The sequence below is a fragment of the Podarcis muralis genome, chromosome 4 (genome assembly GCF_964188315.1).
Source record: "Podarcis muralis chromosome 4, rPodMur119.hap1.1, whole genome shotgun sequence".
Taxonomy (NCBI): Eukaryota; Metazoa; Chordata; class Lepidosauria; order Squamata; family Lacertidae; genus Podarcis; species Podarcis muralis.
This window is the reverse complement of record NC_135658.1, coordinates 94,890,334-94,911,428: the sequence shown is the minus strand read 5'-3', so window position 1 is coordinate 94,911,428 and position 21,095 is coordinate 94,890,334. Positions and strand designations below refer to the sequence as shown.

At 43.1% G+C, this 21,095-nt stretch overlaps 1 protein-coding gene across 2 annotated transcripts in view; it reads left to right on the top strand.

The window, feature by feature from the left end:
* The window catches only part of ABCC4 (ATP binding cassette subfamily C member 4 (PEL blood group)), a 152,472-nt gene that overhangs the window by 89,645 nt on the left and 41,732 nt on the right, over positions 1–21,095 (top strand). For both annotated transcript variants that reach the window (XM_077927718.1, XM_028728306.2), the window contains 5 exons: positions 12,790–12,940; positions 14,440–14,559; positions 15,805–15,915; positions 16,523–16,623; positions 18,207–18,398. In XM_077927718.1, the coding sequence (XP_077783844.1) occupies positions 12,790–12,940; positions 14,440–14,559; positions 15,805–15,915; positions 16,523–16,623; positions 18,207–18,398 (675 nt within the window). The remainder of the gene's footprint in view (positions 1–12,789; positions 12,941–14,439; positions 14,560–15,804; positions 15,916–16,522; positions 16,624–18,206; positions 18,399–21,095) is intronic.

Here is a 21,095-nt window from a genome sequence, read left to right as displayed (position 1 = left end):
TGTATGCAATGGGACGCTGGTTGATGCATATGGATGTATATAGACACACCATCTTTTATTTTTATATATATAATTGTTATTAAATTTTCTGTTTTGCAATTTAAAATACTCATTTTAACATCCTTAAAATATCAGTGACTTCCCTTCGCTTTCTGTGGTTCATTTTGCATATCATAAATCCCTGCATATTTTACAAAAAACTATGCCATTCAGTATTCCATTATTACATCCATCAAAACTTACCTACACTGTAGAATTTATCTTAATGCTGCCAACATTTTTAGGTGTACACAATTTTCCTCCCATATACTCAATAAATGTTTTCCAGCCTTTTCTAAATGTATGTTCTTCTTGTTCTCTTATTCTATATGCTAAATCTGCAAGCTGCACATATTCCATCAGTTTAAGTTGCCATTCTTCTTTAGTTGGGACCTCGCTTATTTTCCATTTTTGGACTAACAAAACATGGGCCGCAGTAGTAGCATACATAAATAAGCTTTTTTGACACCTGGGAATTTCAGCCTGAATTATCCCCAACTGAAAGGACTCTGGGTTGGGTTTGGTTTTTTTTTTGAAAAGTACTTTTAAACATTTTTTTTCAATTCATTATGGATTATTTCCCAATACTCTTTAACCCTTTTACAAGTCCACATGTAAAAGGACACACCATCTTTTCTAAGTGGGGAAAATTGTGTTAATTTGGCATTAATTTGAGCACCTCCTTTAAGGACGGATGTGCTGCCCTTATTTAAAAAAATAAATAAATGTGCAGGGTGGCTTGCATATAAGTTAGTAAAATACCCAGGGTTGCAGTGAAGTGGTGGTTTTTCCTTAGCAGAAAGCATTTGGTGCACCTATATTTCTGCCAATCTGCCATAGGCACCTAAGCTGCTCTGATAGGTTATAGTGGCCTCCACCCAGAACAGAATGCGATACAGGAGGGGTGGCAAAAATCGGGTGTCCTGACTTGCCCCAAGTAGAAGCTCTTTCTGCAAGTTAAAGCCACCGTAGGATACAACCCAACCCATGATAAAACAATTTGTTGTTGTTTAGTCGTTTAGTCGTGTCCGACTCTTCGTGACCCCATGGACCAGAGCACGCCAGGCACCTCTGTCCTCCACTACCTCCCGCAGTTTGGTCAAACTCATGCTGGTAACCTTGAAAACACTATCCAACCATCTCGTCCTCTGTCGCCCCCTTCTCCTTGTGCCCTCCATCTTTCCCAGCATCAGTGTCTTCTCCAGGGAGTCTTCTCTTCTCATGAGGTGGCCAAAGTACTGGAGCCACAGCTTCACGATCTGTCCTTCCAGTGAGCACTCAGGGCTTATTTCCTTAAGAATGGATGCGTTTGATCTTCTTGCAGTCCATGGGACTCTCAAGAGTCTCCTCCAGCACCATAATTCAAAAGCATCAATTCTTCGGCGATCAGCCTTCTTTATGGTCCAGCTCTCACTTCCATACATCACTACTGGGAAAACCATGGCTTTAATTATACGGACCTTTGTTGGCAAGGTGACGTCTCTACTTCTCAAAATTCTGTCTAGGCCTGTCATTGCCCTTCTCCCAAGAAGCAGGCGTCTTTTAATTTCGTTGCTGCTGTCACCATCTGCAGTGATCATGGAGCCCAAGAAAGTAAAATCTCTCACTGCCTCCATTTCTTCCCCTTCTATTTGCCAGGAGGTGATGGGACCAGTAGCCATGATCTTCGCTTTTTTGATGTTGAGCTTCAGACCATATTTTGCGCTCTCCTCTTTCACCCTCATTAAAAGGTTCTTTAATTCCTCCAAAGACAACAGAAAAGAACATCATAAAATAGCACACCCAAACTGATTGCTAAAACATTTAGAACAATGAAAAGGAGTTTGCCTGGCACCAAGAAGACAATTGGATGCCAAGCGGGCCTTCCTAGGGAGAGCATTTCACAAGTTTTGGGCTGGGTTGTCATCAATATGCTGATGACGCCCAGCTTTATCTGTTGATGGACCGCCGCCCTCACTCGGCCCTGAACACACTGACCAGATGCTTGGAAGCTGTGGCTGCGTGGGAGCCGGTTGAAGTTAAATCATTTGAAGACAGAGGTCCTCTGGCTGGGTCGGGACGACATGGGGTTGGGGGGGGCAATCTCTTGTGGGGGCTCAGTTAGTGCCAGCGCCTTCTGTCAAGCGTTTGGGTGTAACCTTTGACTCCTCCCTTTCTATGGAGACACAGGTTGCAGCAACAGCAAAGGTGGCATTTTCCCATCTTCGCCGCATTAAGCAGTTGATCCCTTACCTTTCTCGCCCTGATTGGCCAGAGTGATCCATGCGATGGTCACCTCCAGGCTTCATTATTGTAACTTGCTCTACACGGGGCTGCTCTTGAAGCTGACCCAGAAACTCCAGCGGGTGCAGAATGCTGCGGCGAGGCTCCTTACGGGGTCCTTGCCACAGGATCACATTCATCCAGTGCTTTACCATCTGCACTGGCTCCCAGTGGAGTACAGGGTCAGGTTTAAGGTGCTGGTTTTGACCTTTAAAGACCTATGCGTCCTAGGACCCTTGTACCTACAGGACCGTCTTTCCTGGTATGCCTGCGGAGTACCCCTTGATTCCTCCCATGCCCCACCAATAACAGGTTTGTCTTATCTTCCCACCACCCACACCAGCCCCTTCTGGGGAGGAGGTGCATGAAAGTGAGACAGTCTCTGTGCATTCAGAGGGGAAAGTGGGGTTGTACGCTCTGCAAAGGGAAGGGCAATTCGTGGAGATGCCACTCTCAGCCCCTCAGTTAAGAAGTGAGAAACACCCCATAAGGAGGTGCTAACACCAGAAAGAACTCCTCTTTCATATTTAGGAGGAAACAGAGGAATACACAAGGTTGACCCAACTTTTCTAAATTGATTTTAGAATGTATTTCAGTTAATTGACTGTGATTTTGTTAGCCGCTCTGAGCCCAGCTTTGGCTGGAGAGGGCAGGATATAAATAAAATATTATTATTATTATTATTATTATTATTATTATTATTATTATTATTATTATTATTATTTCTTAATGCTAGAGTTACCAGGGTCACCAGCAGGGCTGGAGACATTGGCTGGCATAGTTGGGCAGCTGCGGATAACCCATGTCCTTCCTGCTGCCCAGTGTGCTTGCTTGCTACAGCATCACAATATACCACCAGCTAAATATCGCACTATATTGATATATCACAATGTCTGAAATAAGGTTGGAGCTATGTAGAGGCATTGGCTGGCTTCACAGTTTCCCCCACATTGTGGCTTTTGCAGAGAATGCACACAAATACATACACACACACACATCCTGTGATTCACGATATATTGCTAGGTCAGAAATTAAGAAACCGATGTCATAATATGGATTTCAAACTGGTTATATTGATATATTGCCCAGCCCTACTGCTGGCCCACTGTGGCCCTGGCCAACCTGTTCTGGGCCCGGTGTGTTGAAAGTCAAAAAGAGTGTGCAGCTATACACACTCTCTTTAGCTTCTGAGTGTTGGAGAGCCCTAGCTGCACATAAGGAGAATGAGAGGAAGCAGCAGCTACCGCTGGTGAGCTGTGTGTTGGGAGAGTTAATAATAATAATAATAATAATTTATACCCCACCCATCTGGCTGGGTTTCCCCAGCCACTCTGGGTGGTTCCCAACAGAATATAAAAAACACAATAAAACATCAAATATTAAAGACTTCCCTAAACAGGGCTAACTTCAGATGTCTTCTAAAAGTCAGGTAGTTGTTTATTTCTTTGACATCTGATGGGACGGCGTTCCACATGGCGGGCGCCACTACCGAGAAGGCCCTCTGCCTGGTTCCCTGCAACCTCACTTCTTGCAGTGAGGGAACCACCAGAAGGCCCTCGGAGCTGGACCTCAGTGTCTGTGCTGGACGATGGGGGTGGAGATGCTCCTTCAGGTATAGTGGGCAGAAGCCATTTAGGGCTTTCAAGGTCAGCACCAACACTTCGAATTGTGCTAGGAAACGTACTGGGAGCCAATGTAGGTCTTCTAGGACTGGTGTTATGTGGTCTTGGTGGCCACTCCCAGTCACCAGTCTAGCTGCCACATTCTGGATTAGTTGTAGTTTCCAGGTCACCTTCAAAGGTAGCCCCACGTAGAGCGCATTGCAGTAGTCCAGAGCATGCACCACTGTGGCGAGATGTTGAGTTGGGCCAGATTGCTGCTATTGCGGGCACTTGGTGTGGTTCTTGCTGTCGCTAAACTGAGCATCCAACCCTGGGCAGCGCAAGTGGAAGAAAGGAGACAGTGACTGTGTTGCACACACTCTGCCTTGGACCTTGTATCCTGAGGAGCTGCTTTCTTGAGGAGCTGTTTGTTTTGGCTTCCTTTCTGTGGTGCCACCTGACTAGTCACTTTCCGAGGAAAGGAAAGGCAGTTGAACTCTGTATCGTTATTGAACCTGCTTCCCCAGTTCAAACACAAACGGATAAGAAAGATTAACATTGCCGTCCTATGAATGCTTACCCTTAAATAAGTCCTGCGGAGTTCAGCGTGGCATATTCCCAAGAAATAGCGCATAGGATTTCAGCTTCTCTGCAAGCATTTCCAGCTGAACTGACCTCTTGAGTACCATATTTTTCACTCTATAAGGCGCACCAGACCACAAGACACACCTAGTTTTTGGAGGAGGAAAACAAGAAGAAAAAATATTCTGAATCCCAGAAGCCAGAACAGCAAGAGCGATCGCTGCGCAGTGAAAGCAGCAATCCCTCTTGCTGTTCTGGCTTCTGGGATAGCTGCGCAGCCTGCATTCGCTCCATAAGACGCACACACACATTTTCCCTTACTTTTTAGGAGGGGAAAAGTGAGTCTTATAGAGCAAAACATACGGTACATCAATTTGCCTAGAGCAATAATAAAAGCTACCCCTGTAAATGTAAATAAGTCCAGTATGCTTCTCCTCTTTTAAAAGTTGTGAATCTGACTACCAAAATGTCACAGAGGGAGCATGTGGAGTGATGGAAATTTGGTTCTAGTTTGAAGCTGGGTTTGGTACAGAACTGGCTTGATTACCCTGACGGACGACCTGTATTTTCCATTTCCCCTAAAGTTAAAAAAAGGCATAGGAGTCTGTTGGGACACATCCTTTTATTTTCTCCTAAGCTAATCTTGTCTCTAATAGAGAAGAAGAATAAAAAGCTCCGCAAGTTTTCCTGGTGGTTTTTGTCCTGCTTGTCAAGGGGCTCTGCAGCCCAAGAGATTTTAGAAAAGTAGTCATCTTTTTTTAATCCGCTTTATAAGCTCGCTTTCTTTTTGAATTGTCCCCTGTATACATTAAGCCTTTAAACATACAGGCACATTGAGGCATACGAGAAAATCTGTGCTGAGCAGAAAACTTTATTCCAGTTTCACAGTGCTGCATGGCAAGGTGCCCTTTGTCTGTAGTGCAAATAGGTATCTTTGGACATGTGAACGCTTGTTGGGCATGGCTGGCTGTTTTCATTTTTGTATCTGACAAAACATCTCATGCAAGATTTACAGCCTGGTAAGTTGTTACAACAGCTCTGAAAACAGGTGTGTGTAGCAAAGAAGCACACAATACAAACCACTTGGGGTTTGTTTGGTTTTTTGGCTAAGACCAATGGCTTTCTACCATGGGAATGTATAATACCTTCCTCTTGACACAACAACAGCTTTTCACAATGCCTTACAGTGGTGCCTCGCAAGACGAAAAGAATCCCTTCCGCGATTCTCTTCGTCTAGCGGTTTTTTCGTCTTGCGAAGCAAGCCCATTAGCGGCTAAGAGGATTAGCGCTATTAGCGATTTAGCGGCTTAGCGGCTATTAAAGGATTAGCGGCTAAGCTGCTAAAAGGCTATTAGTGGCTTAGCGCCTTTGAAAAAGGGGGGGGGAGCGGGGGGAAATGGCGAGACTCGCAAGACGTTTTCGTCTTGCGAAGCAAGCCCATAGGGAAATTCGTCTTGCAAAGCGCATCGCAAACGGAAAACCCTTTCGTCTAGCGGGTTTCCCGTCTTGCGAGGCATTCGTCTTGCGGGGCACCACTGTACTTTTAACATCCAAGACAATGTTCAACCCACTGAGGTCTAGCTCTGATGGCCTTCTGGCGGTTCCCTCACTGCGAGAAGTGAGGTTACAGGGAACGAGACGGAGGGCCTTCTTGGTAGTGGCACTCTCTCTGTGGAATCCCCTCCAATTAGATAAAAAACTTTTGGATGGCATCTGACGGCAGCCCTGTATCGAGAATTTTTTAACATTAGACGCTTTATTGTGTTTTTATATGTGCTGGAAGCTGCCCAGAGTGGCTGGGACAATCCAGCCATACAGAGTATAAATAATAAAATAATTACCATAACACGCAAAATGCTATAATTTTGTCTTCAGGCCAATGGACTTTTCCTACAACAAGCAGGTTGCTTTGTACTTGATTTAATATTATTATTATTATTATTATTATTACTATTATTAGAATTTATATACTGCCCCGTGGGTCTCCAGGTGGTTCACAGAAGATAATCAAGATATAAATCTACAAAATACATAATAAAAATAAAAAGAACAATCCAATAGCGCCCCCCTTTTTTTAAAAAAAAAAAGGGCGTAGGATGTAAATCAGATCAACCAAGGTCCTGGTTAAAAAAGAACATTTTTGCCTGGTGCCTAAAGGTATATAATGAAGGCGCCAGGCAAATTTCCCCGGGGAGAGCATTCCACAGATGGGGAGCCACTGCAAAAAAGGCCCGTTCTCATTTTGCCACCCTCCAGACCTCTTGAGGAGGAGGTACATGAAGAAGGGCCTCAGATGATGATCTCAGGGTCCGGGTAGGTCCATATGGAAAGAGGCAGTCCTTGAGGTATTGCAGTCCTGAGGCATTTAAGGCTTTATAGGTCGAAACCAGCACTTTGAATTGAGCCCGGAAACTAATTTGCAGCCAGTGCAATCGGAACGGGATCAGTGTAACACGCTCAAGCCGTCTTGCTCCGGTGAACAACCTGGCCGCTGAATTCTGCACCAGCTGAAGTTTCCAAACCATTTTCAGAGGCAGCCCTACGTATAATGCATTGCGGTAATCTAACCTTGAGGTTATCAGAGCATAGACAACAGTAGGCTATCCCTGTCTAGATGCTGTAGGGGAGTATCTGGGCCACCAGCTGATGGAAGGCACTCTGGGCCACTGAGGCCACCTGAGCCTTGAGCAACAGCAAAGGATCCAGGAGTACCCCCAAGCTGCGAACCTGCTCCTTCAGGGGAAGTGTAACCCCATCAAGACTTGAAGCACTAATCCAAATTTCATCTCCTTACTCCCTCTTTTGGTTGTGTTTAAGAGAGGAGGAGCAGGCCATTCCATCCCTTAATAATTATTTAGGTCACATCTACACCAAGCGTAATGCATTCGCTTTTAACCAATATTTCTACCGATTTTGGCCAGGGCACAGGCTTCAGACAGCCTGCCAATCACTGTCACCTTTCTTTCAGGCTCCTGTTCCCTTCTGTGCCTGAAGAGGGCTCCAAGTGGACACAGCATGCATGGTTTGCTAATCTGAGGTCAAGAAGTTCTCCATCTGAGGTCCCTGAGCCCTTGGCAGCAAGGGGAAAGTTGTATACTGCCATGCGAATGGCTCATTCAGGCTTCTTTTAATCTTGCCCTTCATATCCACTCCTCAAATATTTTCAAATGCGTGAGAGCTGACGCAGCCAGTCTTCCATTTGTTTATCACTCCTCCCCATATTTCACCTGATTGCTGGCAGAGCTGATTTTTAGTTGATGTATTTTCCGTCGAATTGCGAAGGGTTGCTGGTTTATTTATGTCTAGAGAAGCCCAGCTTTGTCCGAAGGATAACTCTTATTGAATATGATAAAGATCTTTTGTCACTTGTTTTGTTTGCAGGTGTCTTTTTATAAGACATCCTCTAATCCCTTCAGGAAGAAATATTTTCTCCTTCTTAAAGAAGAGAGAGAGAGAAGAGAAGAGAAAGAAATCAGTATTAACTAAGTATAAAAGCTCTGAGCCTCTACCATTGTTGTTGATTCTTTGAGGGACATTTCCCAACAGTCATTGTTCAAATGGTTGTCAGGAGGAATCAAGTGAAACTCAATAAACAATGCCGTAACTGGTTCCTCTCACTTTGTGTGCAGAAGCTTTTCTTGAGAGGATTTGCATTGAAGAAGTGGTCCATTTTCGAGTTATCATAGGGTCATTTAGAAGCATTCCAGCCTTTTCTCTTTTTTGCTTTACTAGCAGTTGCATATTTCAGTTCTGCACAAATAAGCTTGACCTATCTAGGCCTTGGAAGACTTCGAGGCGAGCACTGGAGGAAGAAAAACAAACCTGAAAATACCTCAGGGATGCTTTTGCTCTTTCCAGAGTTAGGGTATAGATTTTAAGAGAAAAATGTAAAGCTTCCTGCTCGCATTGTTATGCTGTATGCAAGTATAATAATTGATTTGATTAGACTGGATAGCTTTCCTGGAATGCAGTCCCCAAACATAACTACTTGGAAGTAAGCCCCATTGAGTTCACTGAGGCTTACTCTCGGTTAGTCGGTACAACACTGCACAAATTATTGTATTCAGTGAGACTTATAATTGGGCTTCTCTAGAGATTTTTCATAAAGTACTTGCTTCCAAAAAGCTAATATATAGGATTTGTGTCTGCTTTTAAGGATTGTGTGTTTTATATTCGCAAAGACCCTTACTTCAGAACGTCTAGATGGGACCTGCAATTTTGTGTATGTTTTCTTGGAAGGAAATCCCACTGTTTTCAGTAAGCATGTTTAGACCTGCAGCCTTAAACTTGAAGAGAACTGTGTAGATGGACCCTTGATAGCTTTTGACCCTAGCTAGCCACTTTGAAAAATACTGGCTGTTGAATTATGCCAAATATTTTAACTCAAGTTCTTCACATTTCCTTTAGTTTTGCCTTGCTAACTCACTCTCTCTCTTTAGGTATTATATATTGATTTTTTAAAAGGATAATTTTATAGGTTTTTAATTGTAACAAATTATCCAATCAATAAAACTGCAGGTTACCTTGTCACTCAGCTTCTGGACCAGAGGAATTTAGAAAGTTGAAAATATTTTGTCCATCAACTTTAATTTCTCTCCCCCCCCCTTTCTCCTCAATGTCGAGTTTGGGGGTTTTTATTTTATTTTAAAGCCCACCTCAAGACTTTCCTTTGTTTCTGGAGAAACATTGTGTGCTCTCTGCAGCTGCCCTTGGAGAGAGAGAAAAAAAAGGCCAGTGATTTATTGAAGCAAGCTGAATTGAAAACCCCCTTTTTTCCCCTCCCCAAAATCAACAGCTTGACTGAGTTTAAATAACTGACTTTTCATATCCTTTCATCGCACACAAAGACCTAATCCTGAGACTACTTGAGCCACCAATGTCGGCTGTGGACAAGACCACCACTGGAAATGTCACTCCCTTCTCACCACACACAAAAACACATTGACTGCAGCTTTATGAAGTGAAAATGCCAAAGAAAAGGAAAATGCGAACGAGGTGGCCACAGTCATTTTTCTCCCCCCCCAAAAAGGGGGGGGGGGTAGAAAAACTGCTGCATCTGGATATTAAGGACAAAAAGTGCCTAAGACGACGATAATAGCTTGGGTCACTAGCTTTCATAAGTGCAAATGAGTGGAACTGCCTCTGTTTGTTTCAACACCACTGACCCTTATATTTTATTGTGTGGAAATGTCAGGGAAAGTGTGTTGAAGGCATTCCGGCCTCTTTTAGCTTAACAATGCCTTCGTCATTTTGAGATTCCCAAGTGCTGCTCCACCCCAACCGCCTGCCCTCTTTCATGGGCAAAGTAGACTTATACAATTTTTGATAATGATTACATTCACATTCCTCTCTTTTTTAATATAGTTTATAAGGTAAATGCATTACTTGATGCTTGTGTGTGGATTTGCTTAATCCATAAGAACAGAAGCCCCCTATTGATTTATTGTAGACCGGCCTCTCATTGGCCTCTGCCTTTTTTTTTTAACGAAAAACGAGCAGGCAGGGAGAAGGAAAAATGCCATTCTTGTTATTTAAACAACTCCTTTTTGGAGTTCAGGGGATTTGGGGACAGAGCATGGACACCTCTCATAGCAGTTCTGTGAGATGAGCTGGAGTAGAAATGATCTTCAAATCTGACGTTGGGTGGGCTCGTATGAAGAAACTTATATAGCATAGCACACTACCAGCAGAAGTTCCCTTCCATCTTGTCTTGTCCCCTTGGGATTGTGTGTGTAGATGTAACCCAGAGGTCACCAACACAGCGCCCACGGGTACCAGTGTGCCTGCTGGTATCTCCTGTGGCTCTTCCTGCTCAGTTCCTGTTCTGCATCAGACACACACCCCTTAAAACATGCCCACATTTCATTGGGTGCCAGGATTGGACACTAGCCCTATCCTTTTCAAAAAATGTGTGTGTGTACAAAATCTCCACCATCGTTGCACAGTCTCCTGACAAGAAGATTGTGGGGGGAGGAAGAAAAGACCAAGCAAGGTCATTAACATTTCTAACACCTTCTCAGCTACTACAAATCTTTTAATTCTTCTGTCAGTCAGGGAGTGTAACAATCCTGTTCTAAATTGTGATAAGTACAAATCTTCCAGATTGCCTTAAACTATTGATATACTATAGATATGACTTATGTGCTTACAAACAAAGTACTTTTTTCTGTTTGGCAAAAAGAGACAGCAGATTTCACTTTTTGATTCAAAGGAGGGAGGGCGATCTTTAAGCATAATTTGAATTGCCGAGATGTGTTTACCGGTGTGGCGTCTTTACAGCATAAATATGCATAAATAAGCTAAACCAATCTGGGAACAAGACTTTATCTCTGGCAAACATCCCCCCCCCAAGTCTTCTAAAATGTGCTCCTAGGTTTATGTGCACATTTTTTATCGGATTTTAGAACTCTTTTCACTTGCTTTTCATGAGATTTAAAAGTGATACACTGACTGATAGGCAAACCTTCCAGTAGATTTAAAGGAGTAGCATTGATAGCAGCAAATATTTGCACCCCCCCCCCCCCGTCAACCATGAAAATTATGGGTTGGGTAGCAGAAGATGAAGAGCACAAGTAAGAGGCTGCTGTTGAAGTCCTGTTCTGTTTATCCTCCTGTCTGTTTGGCCGTTGTGAGAATAGGATGGTAGACTAGTACATCTTTTGGTCTGGTCCAATAAAGCTCTTCTTAAGTTCTTAAGCACCTTCTTGAGAAGAGCAGAGGGATGCAGATAGTTTTTGTCTGACCTGACCTGTGTGTAAGAGTTGGAAGGGACCCCAAGGGATTCGGCTAAAGCATCCAGGACAGTTGGCCATCCAACCTCTGCATAAAAGGAGTGTCTTCACTCCCATCGTTCAGCCCGGACACTGAGGCCCAGCTCAGAGGGCCTTCTGGCAGTTACCTCGCTGCGAGAAGTGAGGTTACAGGCAACCCAGCAGAGGGCCTTCTCGGTAGTGGCGCCCGCCCTGTGGAACACCCTCCCATCAGATGTCAAGGAAATAAACAACTACCTGACTTTTAGAAGACATCTGAGGGCAGCCCTGTTTAGGGATGTTTTTAATGTTTGATGTTTTATTGTGTTTCTAATATTCTTTTGGGAGCCGCCCAGCCAGATGGATGGGCTATAAATATATTATTATTATTATTATTATTATTATTATTATTATTATTATTATTAAAACCTCCAAGGAAGCATATTCCACCACCTCTTGTGGGAGTCTGTTCCACTGTCGAACAGCTCTTACTGTCAGGAAGTTCTTCCTGATGTTTAATCAGAATCTCCTTTCTTGTAACTTGAAGCCATGAGTTTGAGTCCTACTCTTCAGAGAAGGAGAAAACTTGCTCCATCTTCCATGAGAAATGAGCTGCTTTTTTTTTTTAAGCAGAATTGTTTTGGATTTTCCCTTGAAATTTCTGAATTTATTGTGCCTGAGCGGGACCTTCTAAATTAACCTTGAATTGCACTTCCAGTGCCTACTCAAATACTTTCAGTAGTGAAAAGGCTAGGGCGCGCGCGGGGGGGGGGGCAAGTTAGAGAAAGTAAAGGGAGCCCATTCCTCCTTTTATTTATTTTAATCATGGCCCATCAAATTCTGGACCTTTCACTGCCGTGATGCAAGGTGTGCTTCCAAGGATGTTGTTGTATTTGCATAGGTTAAAGAGTTGTTGGGAAATCGGGCAATTAGGTGCCTTAACTACACAAGGCTTGGTCGCCACCTATGCAGAACTACGTCTGCCTTTTTGAGACTACTTCATTAAGAGTTCATTTGTATGCAATTTTGACTTTCCAAAATGCATGCACTACCTTACGGTGATCCGCCCTGTCATAAATGTGATGATAATAATAAGGTGTCATGGGCTGATCTAAAGCACCTTTCGAAGATGGAGTCAGACGTCTGTTAGTCATCTTAACAGTTTTCTCCTCCTGATTTGCTTTGATCCCAGTGAGACTTTAGTTGTATGCACCTCATTCTGCATAGTATTGCTTCCCCTTTGACAGCTCTTTGTTTCTAAACATTGCAGCCTATAATCGCTAGGAGTCCAGCGACTTCGATGGGGAATTGGAAATTTTAAAGGCCTAAAATATTCCACAGTGTTGTAACGTTTGGAAATTTTGCCTGGCTCAATTTTGTTGCCCAATGGGAGCCCGTATGTTTGTGGAAGGCACAGTATTGCTCATAAGTTCCTCAGGATTTCTTTTGCTTGTTTGTTTTTTAAAAAAACAGGAGTACGGTATTTTTTTATATTATAATAAAGACTTTGGGGTTGAGAAAATAACTGGGCTCCTTTTGTGATTTGGTTGTTGCAGACTTTGCTTCAGATATGTGGCGTGGTGGCAGTGGCAATTGGAGTGATACCCTGGATTCTCGTCCCTTTAATTCCACTCTTCATTCTTTTTATCTTTCTTCGACGGTATTTCTTGGATACATCGAGAGACATTAAACGTTTGGAATCTACAAGTATGTATCATTGATACGGGTTGTTTTTAAAAGATTTAGGCATCATTTAAGAGTGCAAGAGGCTTACAAGTTTTTCCCATAACATAAGGACAGTATTGGTTTCTCTCCCCTTCCTTTTTTGGGAAAACTAAGGAGTGCCTTGTTGATGATTTTCAAATGCTTCTTGTTCACTTGTCTCTGTGTTGTTGCGACAGCTATTAAACAGGTCATGTAACATTCTGCTTCTAGGCCCAGAACAAACAACACCACCACTACTGGGTCTTCTAAGTATGGCTGGATTCACATGACCTCTTATTCCATTTTCATGATGTTTCCCTTACTGTTCTATTTGAGCTTTCACACAAGGTAAAAGCCACTTCCGGAACTGTAGTGGTACAGGTTTGGCACTCATTTTAATATTATTTTCAAGAAGATTTTTTCCCCCTGGGAACAAAAAACATGGAAATGAGTGCTAAGCTTGCACCATATTTCACTGAAGTTTCAGAAGTGCCTTTTATGTTGTGCAAAAGCTCAGATATAATGCGGCACTTAACAGTACCTGTGTAAGGTAAAAAGCTAAAGGACCCCTGGACAGTTAAGTCCAGTCAAAGGCAACTGTGGGGTTGCGGCGCTCATCTTGCTTTCAGCCAAGGAAGCCTGCATTTGTCCACAGACAGCTTTCTGGGTCATGTGGCCAGCATGACTAAACCTCTTCTGGCACAACGGAACACTGTGACGTAAGCCAGAGCTCATGGAAACGCCGTTTATCTTCCCGCCACAGCGATATCTATTTATCTACTTGCACTGGTGTGCTTTCGAACTGTTAGGTTGGCAGATGCTGGGACAGAGCAACAGGAGCTCACCCCATTGTGCGGATTCAAACCTTCCGATTGGCAAGCCCAAGAGGCTCAGTGGTTTAGACCACAGTGTGTATAAGGTACGGTGCAAGGTCAGGGGTGGCCATCAAAGCCACCCCTAAATTTGATGACCCTTGCCATTGAAGCACATGTAAAGTTGGGGTGCCAAGATGGATGCACTTGGCCCAAGCCCTGAAGTTGCCTTGAGCTTGGGTTGAGTTCTCCTCACTGGTCCATTGGCATGGCTTCTTCATGCTCTGTGTTCTCATCTTTACTGCTAAAGATGCTTTTGGGATGTCCTCCTGATGCTACTTCTGCCTCTATCTTGTAAAGTAAGTGGGTACACCCAACTAATCAGCAGCCCACCCAGGTTTCTCTGACTGGAGGCTGTGTTACCCATGTACTAAACAGTATCACATTCTCACCGGTAAGATGTAACCCAATAAGTTTCACAATTATGTGACTTGGTAAAAATTAAAGTAGTCCGTTCTTGAGAATTCTGAATCACAGAATACTTTATCAGTGATAAGCATGGTTAACATAACCTTGGAGGAAAACCCTCTTTCTCTCTCTTTTATATAACTGAGTACTAAATACCATACATTTATTCAGATAGTACTCTTAGTTGAGAATGATGGTATCATTTAACCCCTCATCTTGCAGCTCGAAGCCCCGTGTTCTCTCATTTGTCGTCATCGCTCCAGGGACTTTGGACTATTCGTGCTTTCAAAGCAGAGCAAAGATTCCAAGAATTATTTGATGCTCATCAAGATCTACACACAGGTTTGAAATAAATAAACAAAAAACAAACAAACAAACAAACAAACAAATATTTTGCAGTTTGGTGGAATTGAGTCACAAAGCTTCTGCTGAGCTGTACTACTCAAGGTGCAGGTGAAGAGTAAGAATTTTATAGCTACCTAGCTATTAAATTCTTACTTTGAGACTGACAACCCTCTAACACAAGCATGGGGGAACCTGTTTCTCTACAGCTTTTGTTGGACTACAACTCCCATCATCCTTGACCAATAACATGCTGGCTAAGGCTGATGGGAGTTGGAGTCTATCAACTGCCCTTTATCCCTTTCCCACTCCTAGAATTTCATCCAGCCTCTGATGCTTGAAAATCATTGCAAGGAACCTTTTCCAGATTGGCTGAAGCCCTCAACAGGAGCGCTTCTCTTAGAGGTTTGGGATATACTGTAACATTGTGTTGCAGGTAGGGAGGGATTTCGGGATTTCTGGCCCCTGACTCTTCCGAATGTGTTCATTCGTAAGTCTGTTCCATCCCGTTTCCGTGTTAGTCTACAAGTACCATCTGCACAAAAACGTACATTTTAATATGTATTAAAATACAGTGGTACCTCAGGTTACAAATGCTTCGGGTTACAAACACTTCAGGTTACAGACTCCGCTAACCCAGAAATAGCACCTCAAGTTAAGAACTTTACTTCAGGATGAGAACAGAAATTGCTAGGCAGCAGCGGGAGGCCCCATTAGCTAAAGTGGTACCTCAGGCTAAGAACAGTTTCAGGTTAAGAACAGACCTCCAGAACAAATTAAGTTCTTAACCAGAGGTACCACCGTATGTCATTTTTGAAAGTATTTATCTAAAAATATGCACTCTAGAATGCATTTTGATACTTTTTAAAAAAATAACAAGAACTGCACTACAGAAATTGGAGATGTGTGGAATACACATTGGTCTGAGAGGAGCGGATCAGGTCAGCTTGTGTCAAAATTTTCGCACTTGCAGATCATCCTTTATTACTTCAAGGAAAGTTGCTACTCAGAATTTTATAATTTGCCTGGACAACCAAATTGGAGTATTCTGTCTGGTAACAAACAGAGAAATGCATTGTACTGTATACTGGTAGACTCATAACACAAAAGACTTCCTGGCTAAAGATGCCCCACTGGTCTCAGTGTGGTCCTGAAGTTTCTCAGGCTTAACTGTTCTTCAGAGTATGACTTGGCCTTTGACATAAACATCCCCCCTCCTTTTTTATTTTCTTCTTTCTTTTTTAGAGGCTTGGTTCTTATTTTTGACGACCTCTCGATGGTTTGCCGTACGCCTGGACGCCATCTGTGCCATCTTTGTGGTTGTGGTTGCCTTTGCTTCTTTGCTCCTTGCTCATAGTGAGTATATTCGCTGGAGTAGCAACTACTCTTCCACAACTTGATTTGCGTTATCGTTTTCCTCTAATTGTGCTAAAGCTAACAGCTGAGTGAATTATTCTCTGCCCGAAAGTCAGACATTTCTAATGGGACATCTGTGTTCAAAAGTGTTATGGCTTTGTGGTATTACAAGTGAAGACCCTACCAACATGTCTCATGTGATGATAGATTTTAAGTTTCTTTCTTATTTAATAAGATTTTTATTAAATTTTCTGCTTTACAATCTCAGATAAACATTTTACATACTTAGAATATCAATGACTTTGCTTCTTTTCCTCCCCATGGTTCATTTTGCATATCTTATATCCCTGCATATTTTACAAAAACTATACCAGTTGGTTTTCCATTATTACATCCATCAAAAATTATTTACACTGTTGAATTTACCTGAATGCTAACAGCGTTTTCAGTTGTACACAATTATTTTCCATAAACGTTTTCTAATCTTCTTTAAACGCATGTTCTTTTTGTTCTCTTATTCTGTATGTTAAGTCTGCAAGTTGTGCATATTAAATTAAAAAGTTTGTATAAAAGTTTTGAAACTTTCCTTCTTTTTTCCTCGGTATAGCTCTAGATGCGGGGCAGGTTGGTTTAGCTTTGTCCTACTCAATCACGCTCATGGGAACGTTTCAGTGGGGAGTTCGGCAAAGCGCTGAAGTCGAGAACCTGGTAATATCCATTAGTTCCAATTGGAAGCCTTTAAAATACTTTTTGTGTTGCTTGGGCATTGCAGTTAAATGCCACTGCTTTCCAAAGCACACTGTTATATACACTATAATACATGCTTTTTGAGTTTTGCATAGTAACACAATAATTGCTTGTTTAGTAACATAATAATGGCTTGAAGGTATGCAAGCTGGAAAAAATAATGTTAAAATTACTCCTGTAGTTGCTGATATTGATAAAGAAGGCTTATAGTTTGAATTCCTAGTTTATAGATTGCAGTAATATAATGCAAAATGGTTAGGCTGCTAAAGAGACTGAGTTATGGCTGTTTAGAATATAAGCCATCATGATGTAGAGTGGGAGTCAGAAAACTGAGCCCTTGGCCCCTTTGGGGAGGAAAGATGGGATATATATTAAATCAAACAAACAAACAAACAGACAAATTCAGACCAAGGAGAAATAGGTTAAGGTTTAAGTTTAGGTGCCGATACATCAAAATGTGTCAGGTCTTTGGAATTTACCTGCCCTGGTTAGATATCTGTAAAATGGAACTGAAGAACAGTCCACTTCTCTGAGGCCTGATAGATGTTAAAAGATAATGGGTTAATGAAAAGATAATGCTCACCTTATGGGATCACAGCATCATTGTTTCATCCATTTAAGGAATTTGGAAACAGTTGTCAAGAGAAGTGGCAAAAGTCTTTTGGAAACCATATAAACCATCATTTTCTGCCCTTAGTGGTAGAAACACTGGCACTGACTGGTACAATTATGGAGGAAGGAGTGGGTGGTGGAAACCAAAGAATTCAGATTGCGAGAGAAGTTGTGGATTTGAAAATCCAATCCTGGTGACTAGAAAATTACCGTATTTTTCGCTCCATTGGACGCACCGAACCATAGGAGGGGGAGAACAGGGGGAAAAAAAATTCTTGTTCTCCCCCTCTAAAACAAGGTTCAAGGTACATTCACCCAGGCTTGTGGGGCTGGTGGGGGGGGGGGGAAGGGCTGCTTTCCCCCACCGCCAGCCTCAAAGATCCCTGAAGCCTTTGGAGCGCAGCGCCCGCTGCCCTGGAGAGGCTGTGCGCGCAGAAATCCCCAAGCTAGAACAGCGAGACGGAGCCCTCTGTCTCGCTGTTCTGGCTTGGGAACAGCCTTGCTAGCTTCTGCAGGAAAGCGGGTGAAGGCACCCCGCTGCCCTGGAGACGCTGTGCGCGCAGCCGTTCCCAAGCTGTAACAGCGAGACGGAGCCCTCCACCTCGCTGTTCTGGCTTGGGAACAGCCTTGCTAGCTTCTGCAGGAAAGCGGGGTGAAGGCACCCTGCTGCCCTGGAGAGGCTGTGCGTGCAGAAATCCCCAAGCTAGAACAGCGAGACGGAGCGCTCCGCAGTGCTCCGTCTCCCTGTTCTGGCTTTGGGCTTAGCGGCGCAGCCTCCATTCGCTCTATAGGACGCACACACATTTCCCCTTAATTTTTGGAGGGGAAAAAGTGCGTCCTATAGAACGAAAAATACGGTAATTCATTGAATCAGCTTCTGTAATTGCAGACAGGGTTGTTGACTTGCATCTGGATTTGTCGCTTTGTTCCAGATGATATCAGTAGAAAGAGTCCTGGAATATACAGAACTTGACAAGGAAGCACCTTGGGAGACAAACAAGCACCCACCACCGGATTGGCCAAGCGAAGGTGTTGTTGTGTTTGAAAATGTGAACTTTGCTTACACCATAGATGGTCCTTTGGTACTGAGACATTTGTCTGCTGTAGTGAAGTCAAAAGAAAAGGTACATTTTTTTGGTTTTTGGTCACCCAGGTAAAATGGATCTTGAGACTCATGTGATCCGGGCATTGTGAAGCTGTGACCCTACAAATGTTGGGATCCAGCTTCTTTCCTTACACACTGTGGGCCATATGGGTGGAATTTATGGTGAAAGCCTCCTAGATAGACATTCATCCCCCCAAGAAATGGGTCCCTTCTAAGTTTCACTCAATGTGATGCTTTTCTTCCCAAGACCCTAATTCTCTCCTTATGAGAGGGGCTAATATTACCAGTTGACAACAGACTTTGTGCATCACTGCTGCTCTGGAAGGCCCTTGATTTTCAGGGGACTTTGGGGTTTGCACCCATCTATGGGACTACTACTGGGAAGGAAATCCCGAAAAGACCCTGTGCATCAGTAGAAAAAGGCTCATCTTTTACTGGATACAAATTAGGAGTATTGTAAGCCGAAGACAGATCTACCAGTTTTCTCTTGTGGTATTATATAAGTTTTTTTGGGGGGGGGGGGCAGATGCCAGAATAGAGGACTATCACTTATGCATCTCTTTTTGCTGGGGACAGACAAGGAGCAGTGGGTTTTAAGTCCAGGAAAGTAGAGCAATAGAGACTTAAGAGCAGTTCAGTAATTGAATAGGGAGCTTATGGATTCCCATTCATTGGCAATAATTCAAAAACAGCTTGGATAAACATCTCATAGTGGGGATTTTTAGGGGTAAGATAACCTTTTTTTCCGGATTGTGGATTATATTAGATGCCCCATTGGGCACCTCTGGTGACCACATATTCCTGCATATCTAAAATGCTTTCTCATCCCCCTAACTCCCAATTGATTTCTGAAAAAGAATGATTTTCCTTACGAAAAAATTTCCAGCTTGTCTTTTATGTGCAGAGAGATGACTTCATGGGAACAAGCTGGGTGGGAGTTGAAGCTCTTGAGGTTTTTATGCAGTGCGTCTGTTTATCTCTTTCATACTCCTACTTGCCTTTGGGCCCAGCTCACTTGCCGGGGTAATAAGCCATTCTAATAGCGGATAAGAAGATTTGCATTTCACGGGAAGAAACAAACAAAATAAAGGATGAGAAATAAGAGAGAGAATATGTTGCTTAGGCAGTGGCTCAGTGCTGGCTGCATTTCTTGGTCTGCTTGGTTTTCTTTTACGTTTTCATTGCTAAAAGAGGAGGGTTATTGTTTCTTTGCCATCGTAAAGAAGAGATGCAGTCTATTATTATCATTATCATTATGCTTTCTATTATTTTTATTATTAATAGGGCATAGCAGTAATATTATCAGGCGTTGCCAACCTTTTTTTTTTTTTTTTTTTACAAAGGCCCAAGGGTGCATTCAGATTTTTGAGCAAGTGTTTTTTCGCACCCTCTCTCTCGCAACATTCGGCTCCAGTAGAATCCATCTTAGACTTGGAGAGCACATGGTGCTAGAAGAGGAAGTGAGACAAAGTTAACCACCCTCCCCAACTCATGCCCAAAGCGGCAATGGGGCACGGGCAGGCCTGCAGAGGCATTGCTGGCACCAAGAAACAGATCTCAAGGGCACCATTGCAATAGTGGCACCCTTTGCAAACTATATAGATTGTTTTCCTTTCCCACTTGTACCTTCTCCAAAGCCTTTCCTACAGACCGCCTTATCATGATGGGGAACTGGGAGAGATTCTTGTTGTCAAGCTCATCTCCTATTCCTTTCCCTCCCTAATCTAACTTTGGGAGTGATCCAGTGCACAAGACGCTGGTGTAAAGCAAGCCGGTGTAAGAGACCTAAATCCCCTGTTGCCGTTAGCAGCTCACTTTACCCCATACGACAAAGCATTTCCCCCCGACATTGCTCAGTGCGCTCTTTTTCATTGGATGCCAGCCTGAAAGAGGAATTGTTGACAATGAGCATAGCAGCTGCAGTTTTATTTTAAGTACCAATGTTTGTAAAACGCTTTCATGCTGCTAATGCACTTCTGCACATCAGTGACATCAGAGGAAACACTTGAACTCTTTTGTTCTAATACCGAACTCTGCACAGTTTTGTTTCCTTGCTCTTCCCTTTTAAAAATTATTATCATTCATCTTTCTTATCCTCATCTTTGCTTCTGAAGGAAGTCACGCTCTTTCGGAAGTCATAGCACCTCCGTCTTTCTGCTCCTTGTGAAAATCAAAGCCGAAGGGATCAAGCTATTTTTCATACGTTTGTGCACATTTCAAAGTATCTGCTATGCTTTCCAGCAGCAAAATTGAAAGAGCAGCAAAATAATTGTTTTAAAAAGCTCTTTGTCTCACATGGTTGAGACTACACAGCCAAATACATTCAGTGTCTCCCTCTTTTGGAGGGTGAAAGGTGCAGTCGAGAGTGGTTCAGGGTCCGAGGCCTGTTTGAATTCTCCCACGGTTCAGTTCCAGGAGGAGAACAAATGGCCGGCTTATTGTAGCACACTTTGGCACATATGTATTTCTGAATACTTCCAACTGGAAGGAGATAAACCCAGAGCACTGCCTTGTGCAGCCACCCTGCATGCAGACTTTTAATGCAGAGAGGAAGGCAGAATTAGTTGCCCCAAGTCAAGGCATTGGTGCCTTAAGGTAATCTTAGACTCTAGAAGTGGGCTTAATAAAAAAACCCAAACTCTCACACTGGGGGAGAATGGATGGTGCCCCTTCACCCAGTCTAGAACAGCTCTGCCAGTCTCTGCCCACACAGTGA